The 26,240-nt window shown below is 46.0% G+C and overlaps 1 protein-coding gene across 5 annotated transcripts; it reads right to left on the reverse strand.

Moving 5' to 3' along the window:
• Window positions 1-1,006: 1,006 nt before the first annotated feature.
• On the reverse strand, window positions 1,007-25,906 carry ELMO3 (engulfment and cell motility 3). Of its 5 annotated transcripts, none has more exons than XM_079987858.1 (22): window positions 25,531-25,906; window positions 24,500-24,630; window positions 24,214-24,314; window positions 23,973-24,013; window positions 22,335-22,407; window positions 22,167-22,217; window positions 21,035-21,204; window positions 15,861-15,960; window positions 14,844-14,995; window positions 14,284-14,362; window positions 13,201-13,251; window positions 12,462-12,584; window positions 11,304-11,435; window positions 10,306-10,410; window positions 9,736-9,844; window positions 8,278-8,414; window positions 7,267-7,430; window positions 6,646-6,758; window positions 6,337-6,441; window positions 5,230-5,312; window positions 4,448-4,525; window positions 1,007-3,447 (listed from the first exon to the last, which is right to left on the reverse strand). In XM_079987858.1, exons 3-22 carry the CDS (start codon window positions 24,289-24,291, stop codon window positions 3,235-3,237), a joined length of 2,157 nt encoding a protein of 718 aa, XP_079843984.1. In that variant the 5' UTR covers window positions 24,292-24,314; window positions 24,500-24,630; window positions 25,531-25,906; the 3' UTR covers window positions 1,007-3,234. The 5 variants fall into 5 exon arrangements, with proteins under 5 accessions (XP_079843984.1, XP_079843983.1, XP_079843982.1 ...); XM_079987857.1 differs by having other exon boundaries at window positions 24,546-24,630; window positions 25,655-25,905; XM_079987856.1 differs by having other exon boundaries at window positions 24,546-24,630; window positions 25,531-25,905.
• Window positions 25,907-26,240: the final 334 nt, after the last annotated feature.

Here is a 26,240-nt window from a genome sequence, read left to right on the forward strand (position 1 = left end):
AGACGGCAGCCTGTAAAACTTTGACTTGCCTTCCTTGACTGAGACGGGGAAGGAAGAAGCTGCCAAGACAGTGCCACCCCCTGGACTGATTGCAGGCAGGAAGGCAGGCAGGCAGGGGCTCACAGAGGTCAAACTCAGTTTGGTGGTTCATTTGCTCTAATGAATCAATCTCCATTGCCAGCACACAGTTTAGGAACTATAATGGCACTGGGTTCCAATCAGGACTCTAAAACCTATTGGGTGCTCCTTTTAATAGGTTGCACCTCCAGCTAAGCGTTGTGTGACAATGTTCTGCGATACAGTCACACACACCTTGCCCACAAGGCATTTCCTGCACCTCCACAGCGAGCAAAGCTGTTCTCTGTTCTACACATGTGCAAGTGTTGAATAACCTGTTTTTGAAAGATTTAAATCTAGGCCCTCTGACCTCTTGAAAACCACTTCATTCTTTCGTGCAGACAGCCACGGCTGCAGTTTCCTTTCAGGGCCGAGCCCTCCTATTTTGAGCTTCAGAGACTGTGAGCCCCAAACCAGAGAAAGCTATGTCACGCTCAGGGCTCATCCCAGTTAGAGCCCTACTGGGCTCTGGCTGCTGCCTAGGGATGCCACCATACTGATACCAGGCCTGAAGAGAACCCACAACTAGGCCCACCATAAGGCAGCTGCATAATGTTCACTTACTTCCACGTACGCCATTGGGCTTCTCATGCAGGGGCTCCTCTGCAGAGTACTTCAAAAAGCAGCTGCTGGTGTGGCCTGAAGAGTGCAGCTCACTTGTTTTAAAAGGGAGACAGGGAATCTATGGTCCTCTAGATGTTGCTGGACTACAGGTCTCATAATCCCTGGCCATGGCTTTTTTAAATCCCAGTCACAACCTCAAAGCATCACACATCAAGAGGAACCGCCTGCTTTCACAATGGCAAGCAGGGAAACCGATTCCTCTGGTTTGTGCACAGTCATCGCAAAGCTTCAACCACTCACAGCAGTTACAAAAAAAAAAACTCCATAAAGATAATTCCCTTTATTAATAATAATAATAATATTAAGGCCTCTGTGCCAGAGGCAGTACCACAGTGAACATGTTACAGTAGAAGCACCTGAGCAGGAAGGAATTCAAGGAGTCTGGGAAGTCCTTTACAGAAGATACTGAAGGTGGAAATGTTTCCTATGATAGTGGGCAGCTACAGTGCTGCAAAATTGAAGATTAACACAGACAGGCAAGGGGGTAGGAGGCTGGGAAATAGCCGTTCCAGTGCAATTGGACTCAGTGTTTCTAAAGAGGCATAGTGCTGTGAAAATGCATATATATGTGTATGTGTGTGTGTGTTACATCTAGAAAATTTCACAAGAAAACAAAAATCACATTTACTTACAAAATGACTTAACAGAAGAACAAAGGAATTGGCTGCCCATGGGAATGCCACCTGAGTGTCAGCTTCCTGGCCTTAGCCAACCTGTGGGGAAACTTTGGCTTTCCACATGTTTCTGAAATACAACGTCCCATCATCCCTGCCATTGGCGATGAATGCTGAGGCTCATTGGAGATGTAGTTCAGCAACATCTGGATGGCCAAAATTTCCCCACCCCACCATGGGACTTTAGTGTCTGCATAGGTATCTCCCTTTACCCCACTGCCCCTGGGAGGCTAGCAAAAGAAAAAGAAAGAAAAAAGTATGTGGAATGGTAAAAAGCGCAAAATAAGAAGTTACTTAAAGCTGCTTAATTTGCATGATTGACATTGGCCATTGAATCCATCTTTTGTCAGTGCATAATTGAGGGAGATAGTTCAAAAGCAACAGATACACACACACCCCTGGCTTAACAACTACCATGTCACATCCTGAAAATATTTTCAAGAAAACTTTGGATGCATTTTAAGAGCTTTTCTCTGAAGTAGGAACTGATTCAGGAGCCTATGAAGAAAGGAAGCATTCTGGAAAGAGGGGATAAAGAAAGAAGAAATGCCTCTCTCCATATGTTCCTCCCTTGCTACAGCTATGGGGGGAAAGTCCCTGAAAGATAGTTATGCTACAGTTTTAGGCAGAGTGCCTCACCCTGTCACAGCTCTCCTGTTGCTCAGGCAGGTGACAAAACATACCTGATGCTGTTCTCATAGAGCAAGGGAGCCAGTTTTGTAAAGTGCTTGTTTCTGCCTTTCAAAATGTGGCAAAGAGAGATCCTGTAGGCAGTATTTAGCTAAACAGAACTAGGAAAGAGATGGCATTGCCACTCTCTCTGTGGAAGGAGTCAAAGTTTCTTAAGGTGGGAGATCTATTTATGTATTCCTCAGAAAAGTGATCATATTTCCCCAACTCCTTTAATTTTGCATAATATAGGTCATCTGCATAATTGAGGCAACATCACTGTATAGCAAGGCTAAATGTGAAATACAATCCATTGGTAAAGCAGCAGTTTTGCTGACAGTATCAACGTCTCTGTGTGGTGGATTATCATCACATGGGAAAATCTAAAATAGGGTATCTAAAAATACAACCCAGGATCTACAGAAGGCAAGCCTCTCTCTTCTTTCTTTTAAAGCAACTTTCTAGCACTCATTGTTGCAGGTGTTGGCTATAAATACAAGAGAGCCCCGTGGGTGGGAATCAGTGGCTCATCTCCGTTTCCCTTTCATAGTGTTCAGTTTTCAATCTTCAAGACCTGTTTCGTCCTCCAATACATTCCCAAGTCCCTGGCAAAACAACCTGGAGGAAATTATTCAAAATTCTGAGAGGGCTCAAATGCTGTAGCTGGAAGAAAGCAAGTTAGGTCAGGTTTATATACATACATATATATCTGCAAATGTGTCTATTGGGTTTTTTGAACTCAGAATTAAGATTCTAGATACATGGGCTTAGTTTGGAGGATTGAGAACATGCCGCAGACTGGCACACTCTTTCTCCCTTGCTTGTGATAATGTTGATTCATTGCAATTTGGTTTGCTGTGGTAACTGAATAAGGCAATCTGTGGGTCAGCACTACTCTCCAAACAAAAATATTTGCAACTGTCGCTCAAACGTGACTTACCAGCTAGGACTAAGCTTAGTGTGTTTTTTTTCAGTTTCAGCATCATGGGAAACAATGGTTACAGCAAACATGACATGGGGAAGTGAACTGGTACCTAAGCAGGGGTTGCGGGGAGGGAAAATATGCAGCGTGTTCCTGATCTGGTTTGGAGGATTATCCAAAACGAGCCAGCGGCTATGAGAAGCAGAGCAGGCTAGAAAGAGGTAGCCTTTACTGTTCTATATGGGTGAAATCATAGCAGAAGTTTAAGTTGCTGGGGGGCTTTGGGATGGCTGGTGGAGCATCTGGGATGGGGATGTTCTCCAGATCCAGCAACCGCAGTTTGAGCTCCATAGACAGTAAGATGTCCAAGTCGCTCTGCGTCCGTTCGCTCGCCATCTCTCGGCCCAGGAGCACGTTCAACCCATCGGTCCATAAGCAGAACTGAAGAACAAGGAAAAGGGGGTTTGCTAGTCCCATCATGCATTAACTCCTAAGCTCCAGCCTGTGCGCTGAAGGAGGGGTTCACACAAGCACTTTCTGACAGGAAGATGGTGTGATCCAGCAGAGCACTAATATTCTCCCTGTGCTATTTTCACGTTGCCGCAAAGGGGCAAAGCAAGGATGAGAGGGTTGTAGCCAATGCTAGCCCTTCTCGGAGTAAACCCATGGGTATGACTGGCTTAGGTTCATTCACTTTAATGGGCGTACTCTGAGTAAAGCTTAGCTGGATACAACCCACTGAGTTAACGGATATGTTTAACACACCATAGACCACTTCAGAATTCGTGCTGGGTCTGACTGCTACAGTACTACTGCTGTCCCTTCTCTGTGCCTAAGCATTCCCTCTCTTTCCAATTGTTCAGGTGTGCCTGCCATTGCTTTTGTAGCCAAAACAACACCCTCCATGCAGCAGGCATGGGGGAATCCCCAAAGTTTGCATGAGTACACAAAGCCTTGGGGGGGGGGCTCAAGTGGAGAGAACCCTGAAACAGCTTGATGAGGACTAAGTAGCCACTTAAGGGGAGAAGGGTCCTAGCTCAGTGGTAGAGCATCGCCTGGCACACAGAAGGTCCTCGGTTCAATCCCTAGCATCTCCAGGTAAGGCTGGGAGAAGACGCTGCCTGAAATCCAGGAGAGCCAATGCCAGTCAGTAGACAATAATAATATGCTAGATGGACCAGTACAAGGGAACTTCCTATGTTCCTATGAGGATGCTACGCAGCTACAAAATGCTGTCTGGCTATCATGGAGAGGAGCTGAATAGATGTGAGGGGAAGTGGAAAGGAAGATTGCACAGAGCATGGCTGAGGGGAACTGTGAACAAGAGCATGCATCAGCATGTTCTTGCAGGTTTCACTTGAACCCTGCTCTATTGCAGAGAGAGACAAATACCCCATTCTGTTAAGATATAGGAGATCCTCTGCAGCAAGTAGCTTCTCACCTCATAGCGTGTAGGAGCAATGAAATTCAAATGTTCCCCAACATCATAGCTGATGGAAAAGGCAAGGTCAAGCAGATCCTGCAGGGAGGAAAGTGGGAAGAGATGCCAGGCATTTTCAATGATGCAGTTCCATCAGACCTTGGGGCAGAAGTCCAGGTCCCCACTCAGCAGAATTACTTACTTACTAAATTTCTATTCTGGCTTTCCAACCAAAGCTCAAGACAACAAGACAGACATCAAACTTCAAAAAGATAACACAATGCAGTTTTAAAAGTTAAAATAAAAACAACTTTAAAACATTTCAAAACAATTTGAAAACCATCAGAAGTGGCCATAGGCCACTTGAAAATTTCTGAGGGTCTTGGACCATTTTTCTGCCTAGCGTAGCAACTGTAATGCACTATGGTAGATGCTGTATGCTTTTTCAATGTGTTGTTACTGCTTTTTTATTTTATTTTATTTTATTGTATTGTATTTTATTATATTACAATTTGAACTCCATTAAAAAAATCAATATGAGTATTTAAGGTTAACAGGCCTGAATGAAGCTGGTGAATGAAGCTGGTGGAGCACTGATGCTTTTCTGTTCAGGTCCTGCTTGTGGGTTTGCCACAGGCATCTGGCTGGCCTCTGTGAGAACAGGATGCTGGACTAGATGGGCCACTGGCCTGATCCAGCAGGACTCTTAAGTAACAGTAGGGGGAGAAGGTAGCTTGCATACATGTGCACAATTCCCCTATTTCTATATGTGAGAGGAGAAGAACAACAGAATGCAAACTGACCTTGTTCTGTTTGCCAGAGCTCTTCTCCTTGGTCTGTGGGCATTCCCGGCCAGTAAGCAATGCTTTCATATCTGCCACAGGAACTTTGGGATAAGAAGCACACACAGATTAATACAGCACCAGGCAACAAGGACAGGTGTGCAGAGCTCAAACCAGGAGAATCACAGGATTCAGGAGCAGGGATCAGAATGTGCTCAATCCAAACCCTCCCACATGAATTTCTTCAAGCCAAGGGTGCAGCAGTGGTGGTGCTCCAGTCTTTGTTGGACTCCAATTCCCATCAGCTCCAGCCAGTGGTCAGGAATGATAGGAACTGGAGTCCAGCAACATTTGGAGAGCCACAGGTCCCCCACCCCTGGTTTGCAGGCACCTGGATGAGCGCTTGGGGAGGATGCTTGACTAGATGGACCTTGGCAGGATGTCCTTGACCAGATGCCCCAAGGGAAGACTTATTCCTCCTCTGGGAGGGTGGCACCCTCTCCTTCCACCTCCAGGAGGGCTGCTTTTATATACTCCTTTAAGATCAACCTCGATGAGACCTGCGTATGGGCCCACCATCAAGATGTATTAGGTTGATGGGCACTTTCAGATAAATGAACTATCATCTCAGCCCTTATATACTCAGTTGAGCACTGTGCTCTGCAGGTGAGGTCCTCCTGCAGTCGCCATCTGATCAGGGAGTCTATTCCACACAATATAGGAATCGGACCTTTAGTGTTGTATCACCTGCCCTTTGGAATCCCTCCCGCCTTTGAATATTAGACAGTAATCTACTCGTTCAACAAGGCTTTTAAAATGAGATATTTCCTAGCCTACATCTGTTTTGGAATTGTTTTTATGATGTTTTATCTCTTCATGTTTGCTGCCCTTTGGTAGCAAGGGCAAGATATAAATTAAAGAAAGAAAGAAATACAGGGTCTTTTCAGTGGTGGCCTCATATTTCTGAGATACCCACTTTAGAGATTCTCAGTTCTCATTCTTGCTTTGGTGGCTTCCCACCTTTGCTCTTGTGAGTGGCACAACAGAGGAAGCAAAGCAGCCTCGGAAGCCATCATGAGAGCAGGAATATTGAAGGTCAGATGTGACACACGGGACAGGTCTGCATACCTTTCTCTGGCAGGCTCTCAATTGGCAGACTTTCTATGCCCTCTTCAACATCTCCATAGTGCAGAAATTTGTGGTTGGGAGAAAGGCGGCAGAACCAGAGCTTATCTAGCAAAGAGAAAACAAGCCACAGCATGGAGATTATGGCTGCAAGAGCCCTTCCTGCAGTAGATCCAGTATGAGCTCCTTGCCTTCCAACTTCCTGACTCACTTGTTTCCTAGTAGTCTCCTCTCCCATCAGAAGCCCAAGACACACAAGTTCCAGCTGCCCTTGCAATCCCTCAGTGGAGAACATGGCCTCCAGCCACTTACCCTGTCTCCGCCGGCTGCTAATTTTGCGGAAGAGCGTCCCTTCGCAGAGGTGGAGGAGTCTCTGCTGTTGGATCAGCTTGAGAAGCTCAGGTTTCAGGTGCTCTCTCAATTCCCTGGGGCAAAGCACAGTGGAAGGAAGAGTAACACTGCCTAATATCACAAGGCCCCATGAGCTTTCAACAGTCCTCCAGCCTCATCCCTACTGCCGGAACGAGAACATTCTCTCTGTTCTGGCATTCCCAGAGAGCAGAACATCCTCCCATTCTGTTCCAGCAATGAACTGCAGGCAAAGCAGATCTCTCCCATTGAGCTATGGCCCTTCCCCTAGAGGCTGATGGGAGTTGTTGGACTAGAACTCCCATCAGCCCCTACTAGCACAGCCAATGGTTAAGGATGGTGGGAATTGTGGTCCACAACATCTGGAGAGTCACAGTTTCTCCACCCTTTGATTTAGGGCTGTAAGAATTAGAATCACAAAGCCTGTAATAGTCCAACATCCGTCTTGAGCAGGAAATCCAAAGCTAGAGCAGGGATTGATACCTTGAGGTATCTCTTCAGGCACCAGATATACTAAAAGTATTGATACAAGGCACAAACATATAGCAAAGCCTCCTTACTCACAGGACGGGCGCAGCTAGGATCTCCTCCTGGTGCATCCGCTCCGTCTGCCGAAGACGCAGGATCTCGCTGTAGTTTAAGCTATTCACTCGACTCTTGAAGAGCTCCATTGAAGTAGGCCTTAGGGTGAGGATTCTGGTGATCTGCTCCCGAACCACCTGCATCACCTGCAGGGCCAGAGATTCATGCAATGGATAAACAAATGGATATGATGCCCTATCCCCATCACTACCAAATTCCTCTCTCCCCTAAACTCTTGAAAGCCCCCCTCAAGCATGTTCATACAGCAAGTGCTCAAATTACAAAAGAAAGGCTGGGGGAGACGTAAACAGAATTAAGACACACTTTTGTTCCCCGACTCCCATCTAGTTTGCAACAAAAATCATGCCAAATGTATCGATGTGCACGACTGCTGTGGCATTGTGAGCGGCTTTCGGCACATTTATGTGGAAAAGCAGCATACAGATTGAAATAAATGAATAGTAGCCATCTAAAAACTATAGATAAGGAAGCCAGCCCCTCTCTGGCCTCTATGTAAGCACAGCACAGTATGGAGTATTTCAATTCAGTATCCAATAGCTCAAGACCAATATTTTGTCCTGGTTAACAGTCACCTATGAAAACTAAAACTGGAAATTTGTTTAATGGGATTTTAAAATTTAGGTATGTATCTGGTAGAGCAGGATATAGTAATCCATTTTTGTTTTTGTTGTTTGGTCAATTACTGGATTTTATGTAAGATTTAAAAAATGGTATTCTAGTTCAATTAGTTTTGGTTTTCATCTTATTTATCATACGATGCCAATGGGTATGCATGGGACTGACGGTGAAGCTTATTGGGTGACAGCAAGCCAGTTGCTCTCTATCAACCTAACTTGCCTCATAGAGTTGTTGTGAGGAAGATAAAATGGGTACCTGGGAGAATAAAATGGGTATTCACCTATACATATCAATTAGCACATGCACATTTGCATCCTGAGCCTATGCCCCAAAGTCCTTGCTGCTAGGCCTCACCTTGTCAAAGTCTTCCTGTGTTGCACGCATTTCCTTCCAGGTCTTGTTCAACAGCTGGATGCAGATGCAGAAGAGTTCCTCGAAAAAACTTTCTTGGCCAAAAAACATGGGGTAGAAGGCCTGGGCTGTCTCAGAGCCTGTCATGAAAGAGAAACCCAATCCCTGGGTCTGTTTTTTTAAATCATCTCCTCCTCTCTCCTTTCACTTATGCTCCTCCAAATTTGATAACCACCCAAGAACTTCCATGGAGAGCTTCTCTCCCCATAATACCACCTTCCCATTTCTCTCAGAAGTCTCGCAGAACAAGATGTGAATGTCCTAAAGCAGAGCTTTCCAAACTCTTCATGTTGGTGACACACTTTTTAGACCATGCATCATTTCGTGATACAGTAATTCAGTTTTACTAACAAACCAGAGATTGAACTAACCCCTTTCCAGCCCTGGAAGGAGCACAGGGAGCATTTGCATCACACACACACACACACACACACACACACTGCAGCTGACACACTAACAGGTTGCGACACACAGTTTGGAAAGCTCTGTCCTAAAGCATGGGTGGAGATCCTGGTGCTCTCCAGATACTGCTGAACTCCAACTCCCATCAGCCCTCGCCAGTGTAGCCCAATGGTCAGGGATGATAGGAGCTGGAGTCTGACAACATCTGAAAGGCCAGAAGTTCCTCACTGGTTCCCTAAGGGCTGGGGGGGTAGGGGAGGAGAGCTCCCTCTGTCTTCCCAGAGCACTGTATTTTTAAATGCCTACGTTCATTCTCTACAGCTGGACACCACTATAAATTCATTTTCTGTCCAGGGGGACTTGTTGGTTACAGCTATGCAACTTGGTTCCCCCTCCCCTCCAATTTTTTAGGCCTTGATTGTTCCTTTTGTTGTTTCCTTCTCAGCTCTTCCACAGCACATGTGGGGAGGTGTGGCAGACTCTAGACTTGTGGGATCTACTTTGCTTTTTTACTGTAACTCTAGGATCCACCAACCAGAACCAGGGCAAAATACTGTCTCAGGTTTGTGGACATAGGCTAAGAACTAAGGAACAGGACACACCTCCAAGCCCAGGAATATGTGACCAGAACCAGAACCACACTCACATATCGTTCCACACAAATCCACTCCTTTTTGCCCACACCACATTCTTTTTCAGCAATCTAGTTTAGGAAGAGAAAGCACTTTATAAAGGGCTGTTAGACAATTGCAAATCAGAAAGCCTTGCCAATTTGCCACAAAATGCTCCAAATACCGCACGTAGACACCAATCTACCTCCTGTCTAAACATTTTCCTATGAAAAGCTGTGAATGCACTGGAACTGGGAGAAAGAAACCTTACTGCCAGCCCTGCCGGCTCATAAAGAAGGCCTCAATGGCAGTGTGTGAATGCCGGCAGAGGGACCAGAGTCGCAAGGCATCCTGGGTTCAGAGAGAGAAGGGAAGTACTAATACTCACAAGGCTCCCCCACGTGAAGGATCTCACAGAGCATGAAGCAGAGCTGGATGCTACTCCGGGCAAATGGGCACTCGTGCTTATCTTCTCGGCTGCTGTTCTCAAGAATGAACTGAGAGGAAAAGGAAGAATGTCACAACCTCTTCAGGTCTGCAAGAGTCTCAAAAGCAAGCTTAGGGAGGCAGTATTTATTATATTCATTACGTTAAGTTACGTTACGTTACGTTACGTTACGTTACGTTACGTTACATTACATTACATTATGGTTGGAGAAAAGTGTCATGAAATTCAGAGTGCAAATTCGGAAGGATAGCTGCGCTTCAGTTTGCCTATTGTTTTAGAAAGTGCAAATCAGGTAGGTTTCTGTTAAGTTCTGAACCAAACCAGATTTATTCCCCATCGCAGCGGAAAGCCCACCAGAGGGACACACTGCCCAGGGTGGGGGCATCTCAATCCTAGAGCCAGCCCCATCCCAAGCACATGGCTGCTACTGATTCCTGAAGTTCTGCTATAAGTTGGGCAGGGGGGGAAGGAAAGGACGAGCGTCACAAAGCAAACAAGCTCTTCCATTACCCTGCTGTAGGCACTTGGGAAGTGTCTGGAGAAATAGACCATGCTGTCTAGAGCAAGGAGCCCTGGAGGGCTGCGCTGCAAATCCAGGGCAGGGTTAGTGTTATTCTGAAAAAGAAAGACACAACGCAATATTAGGGCTGCTTAGATTGGGGAGGGAGGGGAGGAGACACACACAAAACAACCCAAAAGACACAATAAAGAGGCAGTGACTCAAAATGCTGAGGGGTAGATGGCTCTCCTTCACTGCCAGGCCCTGACAAGCTGACTTAGAGATGAGTAGCAGTACTACAAGTCTGGCTGGGCCTAGCCACCATGGCAGAAAATAAAATGCCGGCATGACCCAGCTGCCCAGGGATGTCTGAAGAGCTGGGCCAAATATTTATAAAAGCAGGGGCCGCAGAGGGCAATGCAGGTGTCAGCAGTCCCATCCAAGGTGGAAACCAAGAAGGTGTCTGAAGAGTCTGACGAAGAAATGAAATTTGGTCTCTTTGACTGGCTTGCTGGGTCAGCAGTGGGCCCTGCTTTGGTTCTGGAACCCTGGCAGCTGTTAGGTGCCAACACAGGCGATGCCACCCTCTCAACAAAACTTGCTCTGTGGGTACTTTGAATACTTGCTGTGCTCTCTTCTTGTGGCATATAATCTATACCGGGCATAGAGGCCCAATGTGACCCTCTGGGCCTCTCTGTCAGGACATTGGAACTGTCACCCATCACCCAGGCCACAGCCCTTCCCTGGCCCTCCTTCAGCCCTTTTGCCAAGCTAAAATGTGTTTCTGAACTGTGACAATGCCTCCTGCTTGCCTCAAAGGAGTGTCTAGAAACCTCTGATTTCTGCAAAGCTGGCGTGTAGTCAGCTGTCCTGAAGTAAGAGCCACAGCTGCTGCCCCCCCCCGTACATATTTGCCTCTGGCCCCATCAACCCCTGGCATGAGGCCCCAAGAGGCAATGCGACCCTTGAGCTGAAAAGGGTCCTCCACCCCAGTCTATGAGGAACTTACCACAAAGCCCAGCTTCCGGAACTCCTTGGCACAAAGGGAGTGCCGGCGCTCGGTGTTAGAGCTGCTGGCATAGGATTCGTTCTCGGAGACAAAGGCCGCATGTCGCAGGGACTGGAGGAGCTCCCTCTGATCCTGCACAGAGAATATCAGCAGGGTTTGCCTTATGAGCTGGAGAGGCTGGGGAATGAGCCTGGCACCTTCTGCAAGCTTGCATTTAAACACTGGCCTGGCAGGCATAGGTGACAAGGTGACAGAGGCATACAGGAGAACGGAGCTCTCCACCCCTTCTCAGCCAGCCCCCAAAAGGGTTACAATTTCTGTGGGACTTATTTAAAGGTAAAGGTACCCCTGCCCGTACGGGCCAGTCGTGACCGACTCTAGGGTTGCGTGCTCATCTCGCTCAAGAGGCCGGAAGCCGGCGCCGTCCGAAGACACTTCCGGGTCACGTGGCCAGCGTGACAAAGCTGCAACTGGTGAGCCAGAACCAGTGCCGCACACGGAAACGCCGTTTACCTTCCCGCTATAAAGCGGTACCTATTTATCTACTTGCACTTAGGGGTGCTTTCGAACTGCTAGGTGGGCAGGAGCTGGGACCAAACGATGGGAGCTCACCCCGCCACGGGGATTCGAACCGCCGACCTTACGATCAGCAAGTCCTAGGCACTGAGGTTTTACCCACAGCGCCACCCGCGTCCCCTCGTGGGACTTATTTACAAGGTGCTAAAACTCCACTCCACTCCACTGAGAGTTGAACTGTTTATGTGACAATGAAGGTGTAGTTCTGCTGTGGAACAGTTTTTCCCTCCTACAAATTTCCAATCTGGGGCGGGCGTGGGGGGGTGGGGGAGGTGGCTAGTGGGAAGGTGCTGGAGTGCTGATCCAGGTTTGCACAACAAGCATGTTTTCAGCAGGCAACAAAATATCAGAACTGACAGATTTCAACACGAAGAGTGTTCCAAAGTTCTGTGGTTGCTAAGCTAAAAGGCATGGAAAAGGCATGGAAAACTAAACTAAATACGAGGTAACTGTGGGACCAGTCAGGAGGTCTACTCCAGATGATCGCAGCAATCTGGGACCAAATATCCTAGGCCATCAAACTTTGGGGCAATACAATGAAGTTGAGAGGCAAGCCATGAAAGTGAGGAAAAGGGAGCCGACCTGTAAATAGGGGTCCATAAGGGTCCTCATCTTCTGCTCCAGGAGGTTCAGCGTGAGAGACTGCAGCACATAGAGGTAGTGGGCCATCTCATCCCCAATGGGCTCAGAGGCATGGATGATGTTCTAAGGACAGAGAACAGCAGAGTCACCTGCATTGTCCTCCTTCCGTCCCTCCCACCCCCACCCCTTATCCCCTGATGCGATATTCCAACTCCTCACAGCAGAGCTCAGTGGGGACAAGGGGTGCCATCCACCAAGGCGAAATGGGCAGAAGAGAAGACACAGAAGAAGGGGAGAAAGCTAGAGTGAGGACCCAGAGAATCAGGCTAGTCAGTCAAAATGTGAGAGCGGGGATGGGAATCCTCAGGCCTAGGGGCCTCTCTATCCAGCGCTTAGGACTCTCCCGGGCTTTCCCAGCTGCACCATCACAGGCCCAGACCCTCCTTATCTGGCTGAACTATGTCTTCAAGCCCTTGCTTGCCTGGGGTGGGGGCTAGAGAAGGGTGTGCATAGAAAGCAGCCTGTTGTACAAAGGTAACAATTCCCGTTTGTTGCCCCACTTTTGCCTCTGGCCCTGGCCACCACTGGCACGCGGCCCCTGGGAGGTTGCAGCGCTCAGGCCGATAAAGCTTCTCCATCCCTGTGCCTGAGAAGTGGGCACACAGGTGAGAAAGCACAACGCTTATGACGAGGAAATCTATGCCACACACCCCACCACAGGCCACTTGCATGCTTTCACCTTGTGGATAAATTGCCGGAGGTTCTTCCTCCCCAGATACTCCATCATGCCCTGGAAAGAGAAAGGAGTCAGGGAGTCAGCCCCAAAACAAACCTCCCACCCCACCTTTCTTTCAGCTATGTGCACAGGTCCCCAGCACATCTGAGCAAGCATCCAAGTTCCAGTTTCTTGCATCAGGTGGCAAAGTTCCCCACCCACAGATTACTTGGCACCCTTGACAATTCACAAGCTCTCCGTGCATGCCCTAAGCAGGCTGCAGGACAAGGGTGGTGACTCATGGCCTGGTAGCCCTCTGCCAAGACCAGGCACCTCTTTGCTCTCCAGCCTGACACCAATGCAAAGAGGTTCTAAGAGGCTCAGGAAAGGAGGAGCTCTCTTTCCTGAACCTTGGAGACCTTCTTAAAATAGTGCTGCACCAAAGGGAGAAGAGGCCCTTTCCTCTCCTTTTTTCCATCTAACACCCGTGCTGGGCTAAGAGAGGCTCCTTTCCTCCAAGACCAGTGATGCCAAAAGGGAAGTAAAATGATGTGGAAGGTAACATTGCCCCCCACTCTCTGCTGATCAGCAAAAGAACAACGGGCTGTCTCTGCCTGTCTGAATGTCTGTGTGCATCTACTGTATGTATGGAAAGTAGCATGTTTGTTGTGTGTATGCATGCACAGATGAGCAAATAAGTGAGCAAGCACTGGTCACTTTGGCCAAGCCTACCACGGGCATGCAAACCTCATGGGGGGTGCGGGGGTAGACAATCTTCAATTAGGCTCTTAGGTTTCAAAAGGTTAGTCACACCTGCTCTAACCACATACCCCCACTCCCCACTAATGGTCCAGAATTTAGCAGATCCACAATAGCTGTAAACCTAGGAGAAAGCACATGTGCACTGGCTAAAGGTCTGCTTGGGAGAGACTGGGAGACGCTGGGAATGAGAATGTTACCTTTCCACCCCCACCCCCAATATTTGATGCCACCGCTAGAGGGGGCTCTACCATCTCCTACAGGAAGTGAATCTCCTACACCAACACCACTGGCTAAGGACTACCTGCTCCTCCTCTTGCCCTTCTGGGGCCAACAGATCTCCCTTACCCTCCTGTCGGGCTCTTTGGCATTGAGGAGCAGAGCAATAAGAAGAGCCATGGCTTTCAGCTGCAGCTGCTGGTTCGTTCTAGAGGAAAAGCAAAAGATTAGTATTCTTCAAATGCTGGAGGAGACTGGATCTCACCCGCACCCCCTGTGTGCCGTACCAAAGGTCCGCCATGTATATTCATGCTGAATGCAAGAAAAGTTTAGTTAGTTGCAAGACGCAGGTACTAAAGCCTACAGATGAATGCTTGTCATACTGTTAACTAGGCACACAAGGACAGGATTCCTAAAGCTGCCTCTGGCAACCTGGCACCTTCCAGGTGTTCTGGATTCCCAACTCCCATCAGCCCCAGCCAGCACAGCTTGTATGGGAGTCCGAAACATCTGGAGGATAACCAGGTTGGGGAAAGCTGTGCTTAGAGAGCGGACAATGGAGGCCTTGATGGGAAGAATGCTTTTATACCGACACCTGAGCAGTAAAACCGAGAAGAGTAGAAATAGAAGAAAAAAATGGCACCTGTAGGGTGGAAAACTAAATTGGAGGTGGTTTGTTCTGGGCTTACACTTGCAAAAGGCCAATGAGACGATCCAGAGTCACTTGCTGCTTGACCAGCTCAAAGAGAGAATGGCTGGTTGGCACCATGTTCTCCAGGATGGCCAATGAAATCTGCTGGATTGAGGCATCCATCGGGACTATGTTGACATAGCTCACGATCTGCAGCCAAGGAACAGGAATGGACAGAATCATAAGTCTGGGAGGGGCCAAAGCCCCAGCCTCACCTATGTTTTTCCTGGCGTCTCCCATTGAATCCTGGAAACTGTAGTTTTCCAAGGGTGAAGATAATTGGTTTTATTTATTTATTTAGATCCCAATTATTTCCAGAACCAGGACTCAAGACAGCTGACACAATTTAAAACAAACACAAATTGTATGGTAGAATATCCTGGGAAGATTCACAGTTCCTAGGCTGTATTGGAGCAGGGCCAACCCACTCCCCAAGGCAGCACCCCACCACCTCCACTGACAGTGCAGAAACAACGGCAGCATCAGCGCCGACTTCCCGTGAGATCTCATGGGATCTCAACAAAATATCATGAGATCTCTCCAGAACCTGCCACCATCATCACCACCACTTTGCGCCACGCAACCTAGATAAGGGATGCTTCGGTGTGAGTGGTGCAGTGGCAGGACAAGGCAGGACTTCTCATTTCGTCTCAAGTGGAAAATGGGATGCACCACCCCTGCACTGAAGGCACTCTTTTCTTTAGAAAGGAAACATATCCTGTGTGGGGACTTGCCTAGAGGTGCTATAGAGCAGAACACCCTAGGTTCAGTCCTTAACATCAGAGCCAGCTCCAGGTGTGCACAGGTCCTTGGCTTGCCACCTCGACTACAGTGAGTTATAGCTCTGTGAGTGGGGAACTACAGATCCCAGGATTCTTTGGCAGAAGTCATGTGCTTTAAATGTCTGTTGGGTGTGCTTTAAAAGTATGGTGTGGATATGCCCAAAGCCCTTGAGCTTGTTTCCAATGGGTTGCAAAAACAAGATGAGGTGCCAATAATAGATAGGTAACCTTGCCTTTTTGATGAATGCCGGACTGAGAGTCTCCCAGGAAACGAAATCGTGCTCCATCAGCTCCACGAAGGCCTTCAGAGCATAGGCTAGAATCTCCCCTATACTGGAGCAACAGACAGCAAACAGGGTAAGAGAGTCCCAGAGAGGCCACCCAGGAGGGCCAAAGTGCAGCTGGAACAGAGACACCCAGAAACGACAGGAAGGATGCATTAGAGACACCTAGAAAGGAAGAGAGAGGGGGAGAAAGAAAAAGGAAGACAAAGGAGAAAAGGAGAGAGAAGGAGAGCGAGAGGTGACGAGAAGGAAGTTCTTTATAAGCTCAAATTCCTAGAAAAGGCCAAGGGAGAACTTCAGAAACCACAAGCAGGTGGTGAAGAGTTAAGAAAACTTCAACTTCTGCCCCCAGAAACCCCAAATTTGGCAAATGGAATATGGAAAGAAAATTTACTTCAAACATTAAAAAATTACTTAATTAATTCTGGAGCGTTTATGGGTGAGAGTCAACCAAGTTTTACTAAGGATAGATGCAGTGCAATGAACAAACATGACTAGGTCCATTAATTTCAATAGATCTGACATGAGGGGCTTCCTGATTCAGAAAAACTGCCATTTAAGAACAGAAAGAGAGAAAAATAAAGAGCAAATTCTAATACAGATTATGGAAAACGAAAGAAAATTAACTATGAATCCTGATGAAGAGAACATAAAGCATAACATAAAGATATTGCAAACTAAATTCTCTATGATAATTAATCAAGAGATTGAGTGGAAAATAAAAATGATGAAACAGAGAAACTTTGAATCAGCTAATAAGATAGGGAAATACTTGGCGTGGCAAATAAGAGAGAGGAGGAAACAAAATACGATCTGTAAGATAAAGGATGGAGATAGAATCGTAGAGCAACCAAAAGAAATAAAAAAGATATTCCAGAACTATTACAAGAATTTATATAAAAGAGGAAAGGAAACGGACGACGAAATAAATAACTTTCTCCAAAAACAACATTTACCACAAATTGCAAAGGAAGAAAAAGAGCTCTTAGACCAGATGATTACACAAGAAGAGATTAAAAAGGCCATAAAAAAGATGAAAATCGGGAAAGCACCGGGGCCGGATGGCCTACCAGCCAAATATTACAAAACATTAAATGAACAAATATCCCCAATATTGTGTGAAGTGATGAACAATATTCTAAAAGAGGGGAAAATCCCCAACTCCTGGAAGGAAGCATATATTACATTAATTCCTAAAAAAGATGTAGATGCTTTAGAAGTAAAGAACTACAGACCGATTTCGTTATTAAATAACGATTATAAGCTGTTCGCAGATGTGATGGCAGAAAGATTAAAAAAGGTCTTGAACAACAGAATTCACAAAGATCAAACGGGCTTCCTTCCAGGGAGACAACTGAGGGATAACGTAAGAAACGTAATAGACATTATTGAATACCTAGATACCAGAATAGATGTTCAGGGCGCCCTGGTATTCATAGATGCCGAAAAGGCATTTGATAATGTTTCATGGGACTTCCTGAAGAAAAGTCTGACAGCGATGGGGATGGGAGAAAGATTCAGAAAAGGTATAGAAGCTATTTATTACGAACAAAAGGCAAAACTTGTAATAAATAATACAACATCAGAATTTTTTGAGATACACAAAGGAACTAGGCAAGGCTGTCCTTTATCTCCCCTACTATTTATAACAGTACTGGAAATATTTAATAAAAGACTGAGGGAATCAACAGAAGTTAAAGGAATTAAGGTAGGATTGAATGAATATAAAATCAAAGCCTTCGCCGATGATATTGTACTAACTCTTCAAGACCCAAAGCATAGTGTAAAAGAAGCTCTACAAAAATTTGAAGAATTTGGCACCGTATCAGGACTTAAGGTTAATAAGAATAAAACTAAGATGTTGGTCAAAAATCTAACCAAGGAAGAAACGGTAGAACTAGAGCAAAGGGTGGGAATAATGACGGTAAAAAAGGTAAAATACCTTGGGGTATGGATTACGGCTAAAAATATTAACCTATTTAAAGATAATTACGAGGTCACCTGGAAAAATATTAAGAGAGATTTGGAAATTTGGGACAGAATGAGACTATCCTTCTTAGGAAGAATAGCAGTTGTAAAAATGAATGTTCTACCCAGAATGTTGTTCCTATTTCAAACTATCCCGGTGCTCAAAGGTCTAAAGCAATGCCAAGAATGGCAGAGAACTTTGGCGAAATACATCTGGCAGGGAAAAAGACCACGAATTAAAATGAAAATATTAGTAGATAAAAAGGAAAGAGGGGGCTTTTCCCTACCAGATTTGAGTTTATACTATGAAGCGGCATGTTTATTGTGGCTAAAAGATTGGATAAGATTGGAAAATAGAGAATCATTAGATCTGGAGGGCTTCGATAATAGGTTCGGGTGGCACTCGTACCTGTGGTACGGAAAGGTGAAGGCACACAGGGGCTTCCTAAACCATATTTTTAGGGGTCCAATATTCCAGGTATGGGAGAGGAACAAAAATCTCTTGGAAAGGAAAACCCCTTGGTGGATCTCTCCAATAGAGGTGTTGACTATTAAGAAAACTAATATGGAAGAGAAGAATGCCACTTATGAAGAACTTATAACTAAATCGGAACACGGTTTGAAACTTAGACCTTATGAGGAGATAAAATCTCTTTTTACAAGTTGGTTACAATATTACCAGGTGAATGGTCTGCTAACTGAAGATAAAAAGAAATTAGGATTTGAAGATAAAAAATCTAGGTTTAATGTGGAGGTAATACAGGGAAAGAGTAAAGCACTGTCCAGGATATATGACATACTACTGGAGTGGTACACTAAAGATGAGGAGGTGAAGGAGGCAATGACAAAGTGGGCGATAGACGTGGGCTATAACATCGATTTTGAAAGGTGGTTAGAATTATGGAATAATAATATAAAGTTTACGGCGTGTATGGCATTGAGGGAAAATATGTGGAAGATGATATATAGGTGGTATCATACACCGGTGAAATTAGCTAAGATTTATAGGTTAAAGAACAAACAATGTTGGAAATGTGGGGAAGCAGAAGGCGATTTCTACCACATGTGGTGGCTATGTAATAAAGTGAAAAAAATTTGGGAACTAATATATAATGAACTTAAAAAAATTCTTAAATATACCTTTCCCAAAAAACCTGAAGCCTTTCTGCTAGGAATGCTGGGTAAAGAGATTAAAAAAGAAGATAAGAATATATTCCTCTACGCCACCACAGCCGCAAGAATCATGCTGGCACAAAACTGGAAAACGGAAATTATACCTAATATAAGTGACTGGCAAGTTAAAATGGTGGAATACGCCGAACTTGCTAGACTAACGGCTAGAATACGAGACCAAGATGAGCAAATATTTCATAAAAATTGGAGTAAATACTGGAAATATACTGAAAATAAATTGTAGATGATACTGGTGGGCTTCGATTAACTCTAACAGAGAATAACTAATATTTAAATTTAAGAGAAAATACGTGAATGTAGGATTATTTGATACTTACCAATAGGGTGGAGGGAAGTCCAGGACTAACTAAAGTCCAAAGGTTTTTTTTTTCTTTTTTCTTTTTTTTTTCTTCTTTTTTTTTTCTTTCTTTCTTTTTTGTATATCTACATGTATGCTTGTATATCTACATGTATGCTTTTGTATATCTACATGTATGCTTGTAAGTTGGGTGATATGATGATCTGTATAGCGTATATTTGTATAGACATGTGTATTTTCAAAACTTGAATAAAAAGTACTTAAAAAAAAAAAAATAATAATTTCAATAGATCTGCTCTGAATAAAACTTCACTGAGTACTACTCTGTACAGTTGCTGCTTTCCACCCCCTCCCTTACTATAGTTTCTTTTTCTCAACCTATCCTACCTCACAGGTTTTATTTATTTATTTCATAACATTTATATAACACTTGATTTTTGGATATTGTTGTCGTCTGTGTGTGTTTTCAAAAAAACACCCTGTCAAAGCAGTTATTTGTAAGGTTGTTGCAAGGATAACATGGCTATGGAGAAAAAAGAAAATGGGGGGAGAACAATGTACAACGGGAGGAATGAAAAAACCCAGGTCTGGTGTTGGGGGCTGGTTCTGCAATGGGCAGTTACTATGGAATAGACATACTGCCTTTAGCCACTTTTTATGGGGATTCCTGTGTCACATCTTAATCCTAACATGCTTCCCCTATCTTTTCCATGATAGGCTTCCTTTTTTGTTTTTAACATAACTTCTCCAGGTGTAGATGGCCTATCACACAGCTGTCTTGACTAGCTGCAGCCTGTACAGAGTTCTCTAGCCATTTGTGTCTGTGAACTCTATGGCTTTAATCTTTCCTGTTTCCAAACTGCATCGTCTCCCTAGGTCTGTTCTTTTATTCCTCTAGCACCCCAAACTGCAGCTGGGTGGGGAGTTGGGGAATACCGATTGCGAGTACAGTTGAAGGAATGCTGCTTTAACCCTTCCCCAAACACAATGATCCTAATGAAAATCCACCCCACCTCCTCTACCAAGCTACATTTGGGGCTGAAAAAAAGGACTTTCCAGTTGACTATAAAATGCAAATTGGATTTCAGAAGTCTGAAAGCACAGTTGGATGCTGCTAAATTATCTACAGGTTTCTGGGTTACAAGATATAGTCCTTCTCAATACATGAGACCTGCCAGCTGCAAACCAAACCACCGACTGCTGAGAAGGATTCCCCTCAGCCTAGCTATAGAAATGGAGATATGACAGGCATGGGGAATCTGAGGCCCTAGGATTCCATCTCCTATCAGCCTCAGCCTGCATGGCCAATGTTCAAGGATGGATGGGGGTTGGAGTCCTAGAAAATCTGGAAGACCACAGGTCCCTCATCCATGTGTTATACACTGGCAAATCCTTTATGAAGGTATTCTGCATAAAGGATCCTCAGAGTTGGCCAGAAAGAAGCATCAGCTGCAGCCAAAGTGCATGGGGGAAGTCCTGGTTCAGTGACAGCATCTGCTTTGCATACAGAAGGCCCCAGGGGTCCTGGAGAGCCACTCCCAGTCAGTGAAGACAGTACTGAGTTAGTTGGACCAATGGTCTGACTTGGTACAAGGCAGCTTCCTATGTTCCCCTGTGAAGTTTGGGGGTCTCTGAAGCTTCCTCCCCCACCTGGGATACTCACTTGTTATCTTCTTCCACAATGAGGAAGAGCTGGTTGAGGCCATTTCTGCTAATGAACTCCTGGGCAAAGGCGACGTCTCGGGAGAGGCCTGCCAGCTTCTTCAAAGACTCAGACTTCACATCCACGTTGTTGCTTTGAATCCCACCATGTAACTTTGCTGCCTCTTGGTCCTGCCAAGCAGAATTTTTGGCTTTTTAATTTTAGACAGATCCAAGCAGCAGACACATTTGGAATACCATGCACCATTCCAGGTCCCCCATCTCAGTGTGGAAGAAGAACGAAAAACGGAACACAAGTCAATAAAAACAAGACAATAGCAAGGACCACAAATATTTTTGCCTTTTGTCGCAGTTACATAATATATTTTGGTATTTCTAGGGCTGGATGTTTGTGGAGCTTTTTCTGCTCCTTTAAATGTTTTATTGCATTCTGACCATGTTTTAATTCTAAATCTCATCGGGAGGAGTTTTCTTCTGTTATAATGGCAGTATAAAAATGTTTTTAAATAGAACAAATGAACAAAATAGATGTAGGAAAAGGTAAAAATCACACCTCAGGCAAGGAGGGGACATCTGAAAAATGCTTTAAAAAATCATGCAAGATAAAAAATGCTTTTAAAAATCATGCAAGATAAAAGTAGATACGCAGAACAAGTGAGAACTGCAACAAAATGTTGAAGCATGAAACACTTCTGTTGCTATTCCATTCTCATATGCCACCAACCAGCAATTCAGTCCATCAGCATTCTAGGGCTCAATCCTGACTAGACTGTTTCTTGTGTCCCCACCCTCACCACTTGCTTGGAGCTATTCCTCCTACAGATCTTTGGTCCTTCTGCAAATCTAAGTGACACCTCCCTCGGGTGTGGGTGGCTGGATAGTGACACTTGGTTATTGTGTAAGCAACATCACTCACAGCCTGAACATCAGAAACAGATGGAAGTATTGCACTTCCTTCTTTATACCAGAGTTGGCGTAAAGGAGCAGTTAACCCTTTTCTGGTCAAGGGCCACATGGATGCACGGTCAACCCTCTGAGAGCTGCCCATCAAAGTGGGCATGACACAGTTATCGAGGGACCACAGTTATCTCATTGTACATTTTTCAACTTAACAATTGCATAACTGAGCCTACCGGAGCGGTGGTCAGTTGCAGAATGCTCCCATTCTTAATCTCCCCGCGATTCTGGCAAAAACAAGAAAAGAAAATGGTTGCACAATCAAAATTTGGCACAGAATATAGAATCAAGTAGGGGGCAACCACTAGGAAAGAAGACCAATGATATAAGCCAAATGTACTCACCGATTCTGTGATGTACGCTTGCTGCCCATCCACATACTGCAGAGCGTAGCGCTCCGAATTATTCAAGTTCCACCTGTATTGGAGACCACCCGTCAGAGTTCTACAACAGCAGGGATCACAAAAGCATCTGCATGTCCTCAGGCAAATTCGACCAGCTCTAAAGGACATATTCCCATCCCACAAGGAGGCAGTACGCTTCTGATGGGCAGATCAATTTCTACAGTATTCAGTTCAACATGGGGGGGAGGGGCGGAATGACCTAAGCTTGTTTTGTTTTTTTAAGAGCAGCAACACTGTTTGCTTTTTTGAATGTCAATAAGAATGGTCCCTGATTCTTTTTAATTTAAATACTTTAAAAAAAATGCAGTTGTCAATCAAGGAGCCACCACAAAGAAGAGGGAGCGACTCTTCCAGGTGGATGCCACAGAGGACAAATGCAGGCATCACTAAAAACCTAAAAATGTAAGCTTCTTGCTTCAGACTTCATAAGAAGAGCCCTGCTGGGTCAGGCCAAGGGCTCATCAGGTCCAACACCCTGTTCTCACGATGGCCAACCTGGTGCCTATGGGAAGCCCCAAAGAGGGGACCTGAATGCCCCACTGCTCTCCTCACTTACGATTCCCAAGCCACTGACATCCAGAGGCATACTATCTCTAACAACGAAGGTAGTACTGTTTTTACCTATATGCAAATGGATGAAAAGGTAGATTGATAGACTAATACTCAAACCATTTCAGCTTTCTTTAAACAGAGAACAGCCGTTTAAAAGAAAAAGAAAAAACTACCTCTATTTATTCACACTTTTAAGAAGTGTTTAGGGCTGTGTGTGAACTGCCCTAAAATGAATTAAATTCTATGCCAAAATCAGTTGAATTCTGAAGCTTCCATAAATCATGCACATGAAAACTCATTGTGCAATTTTGTAAAACATATGTTTTGCTCCGTTTATTCTGCAATGTTTATACATATATTCTGGTTTTGCTAATCATGAACAAAGCCAAAGAGCTTTGTAAAGCACCACTCCCTGTGTGGTAGCAAAAATCATCTGTCTTGTGGCACCTTAGCAGATTTATTATGGCATATGTTTTGCAAACTAGAGTCCAAACTGACTCCATCGTAAGTTTGGCAGCCTTTAAGGAGCAACAAGATTCTGTTTTGCTTACACAGGACACAGAAGCTCCATCATTGGACTCTGAAAATCTTATTCAGTTACCACTCCAGCAACAGACATCTAACCGGGCTTTGTTCACAAACACACTTTCAAGCATATCTTTGCAACCATCTCTAGCGCAATAAGTTATTTAAAAGTAAAAGGGAATGCCTGCAGCCAGAGTTTGAGGAAACCAAATCCTGCAGCCAACGTCACATTTTGGGCTTAGACAGAATTGTGGTGCATGTGCATACATGCAGTCTTGGGCATATAACAACAGAGTTGAAGATATTACTCATGCATAAAGCTGGAAAGAGTAAACAAAGTTAAAGCTCAACATGTTCATAGAAAACTATGGTAGATTTTTGCAGAAATTTATGGAGTATGGCTTTCTAGCTGGAAAAGGTCTGTGTAACAGTCGGCAGTTCACTCCTTGCCCTCTAAGCTGCTCTAATTCAAGGTGAAGGTGGAAAGCAGAGGCTACTCACGCGTCGCAGACCTCTTTCACAACTGCCGACAGCGGCTTGGCCTGAAATTAAAAGCACACGGCACATGGAGACCAGATTCCATACACAGGAGAAACAAAACCATTTCCATTCTAGATAAAATATGCCCAGAAGGATCCCAACCTGGATGTGGTCCTGCTTTGTAGAGCACTTAGGGTAACAGTTAAGCCAGGAACCCCTTCCTAGGACAAAGCACAGAATGGTAAGGCAGCAAGGCATTCACCTGATTAAGCTCAATGAGCTGGGGGATGGCGCCCATCATCTGGACAGCAATTTTCACAACATCTTTGGAGGGCGGCATGGTGCTGCCTCACCTGCTCCCACCTGAGAGAAGAACACAGGAGTTAAGAAGGCCTTTAGAGAAGTAGCCACAAGAGGAATCCTCTGGAATCCCCTGCCACTGAAAGCGAGGAAGCCCATTTAGGAACCAGAAGCTCGTTTTGCGTATTTGCTGCTAGGTTCTCAAAGCTTTGTAACAGGGGAGGGGAATTGCAGGCCCAGATCCACACCTTTCAGTCTGGCCCAAGGGACTCTCCCCAGGCCACAAACCCTCACCGGTTTTGTTCACACCCTCCGTGAGTGTGTGAGCCAGCGCTTGGCTGAAATGCGTCCTTGAACTCTGATAATGGCTCTTGCTTGCCTGGATGGAGGATAGAGACAGGTGGGTTAATAGGTGTAGATACTAGCCTACTTCACAAAGGCAAAAATTCACATCAATTGCTCCGCCCACTTTTGTCTGTAGCTCCACCTACCAAAGGTGGCTTGGAAGGAATGCATCCCTTGGACTGAAGGAAGTTTCCAACCCCTGGTTTATAACACCCAGGGCAGAACTTCGAAGCAGATGTCCAGGGATCCACTGAGCACAACAGGAACACGGAGCTGCCTAAAAATGAGTTGGACTCTTGGTCCATCCAGCTTAATATTGTCTACACTGATTGGTAGCAGCTCTCCAGAGTTTCAGGCAGGCACTCTCTCCCAGTCCCACCTGAGGTGCCAAGGATTGAGCTTGGAACCTTCTGCATGCAAAGCAGATGCTCTACCATTGAGCTAAGGCCCTTCCCCAATGAACAAGAGGACCTCCAAACACAGCAAGGTTGTCTTCCCACATTTTAAAGATGGTGAAGTAAAACCACAAGGCACTTTGCACTTGCTCAAGCTCCAAAAAAATACCCCAGCTCTCAGGCTATCCCTGAAATATAACTTTTTTTGAAGCGGATATCATAAGGAGAAATAAATTACGAAATGGAACCAAATCACCCCTGACTCCGGAAACCAGTAATTAGCCGCTTAACCCTTTTTGTCCCAAAGTCAAAATTCCTCTCTCTGGAACTTTGAACACGACATGCAGCTACTCTGATCTGGCAGGATTTTGCAAAGCTTCCCTCGCACCGTCCCGCCGCTTGCAGATCCCCCAGTTCTCCCCCACGTCCGTCGATCCCTGCGGGGGTACGATGGATCCTCCCCCCTGCTTCGCTTTCAGCCTCTGCCCTCCAAACTGTGGCTGCCTCCCTTCGTCCCCAATCGAGGAGTGGAGACATACCCGCCGCGGGAGAGTGGAAAGGGACGGCGGCCCGGATGAACCACGCCGCCTGCCTCCTCCGGGAAAAGAAGGCGCCCTGCAGAGAGCAGCCCCAGCCTGGCTCCTGCAAGGGACCGGCGCGCACCTCTGCAAACAGGTGCCCTTGATGGGGTCCCCGGAGGACGCGCCGAGGAGGTCTCGTCCGGGCGCTCGCCGTCTCCTTCGCCTCCTCCTCCCGCCTCGTCTTCCGATCTTCGCCGCCAGAACGCGCTGGCCCGGCCTCCTCCTGCTCAACTCTCGGTAGTTCCGGGGCGGTGGCTGGGCTCCCCCCCCCCCCGCCAACCACGGGTGCGGAGGAGGAAGGCGAGCGTCCCCGCCCCTGGGGAGGGCTAGGAAGTCCGGATCCCTCCAGTCCCGTCCAACACGCCGGGGCGCCCCCGGCCGGCGGCGCGCAGCCCATCACCGGATCCTCAGGCCCCCAGACGCCTCGCTTCCCGGCCCCTCTCCGGCAAATGCCGTCGCGGCACCGGCTTCGTGTAAAAGTGGGGAAGCTTCTCCCCGTTTCCAGCAAAAGGTTCCAGGGTGCTGCATTTTTGCACGTCGAGGGTGCGGGCGTGAAGAGGTTGCCGTCGAAAGGGGAGCGGGGCTTGGCAAAATCAAAAAGGTGGTGGCCATAATCCCAGCCTCCATCAGTGGTTAAGTGGCAATGATTCCTCTCCTGCCGGGCTTTG

Source organism: Podarcis cretensis (assembly GCF_951804945.1).
Source record: "Podarcis cretensis genome assembly, chromosome: 8".
Classification (NCBI taxonomy): Eukaryota; Metazoa; Chordata; class Lepidosauria; order Squamata; family Lacertidae; genus Podarcis; species Podarcis cretensis.

Excerpts from the sequence above, each read along its gene's own strand:
- ELMO3 (XM_079987858.1), bottom strand. The coding sequence starts at position 24,291 with ATGCCGCCCTCCAAAGATGTTGTGAAAATTGCTGTCCAGATGATGGGC. Across the intron at positions 24,014-24,213 it reads AGCTCATTGAGCTTAATCAG|GCCAAGCCGCTGTCGGCAGT; the intron begins GTGAATGCCTTG and ends TTTTAATTTCAG. Across the intron at positions 9,845-10,305 it reads TCCCAAGTGCCTACAGCAGG|TTCATTCTTGAGAACAGCAG; the intron begins GTAATGGAAGAG and ends TTTTCCTCTCAG.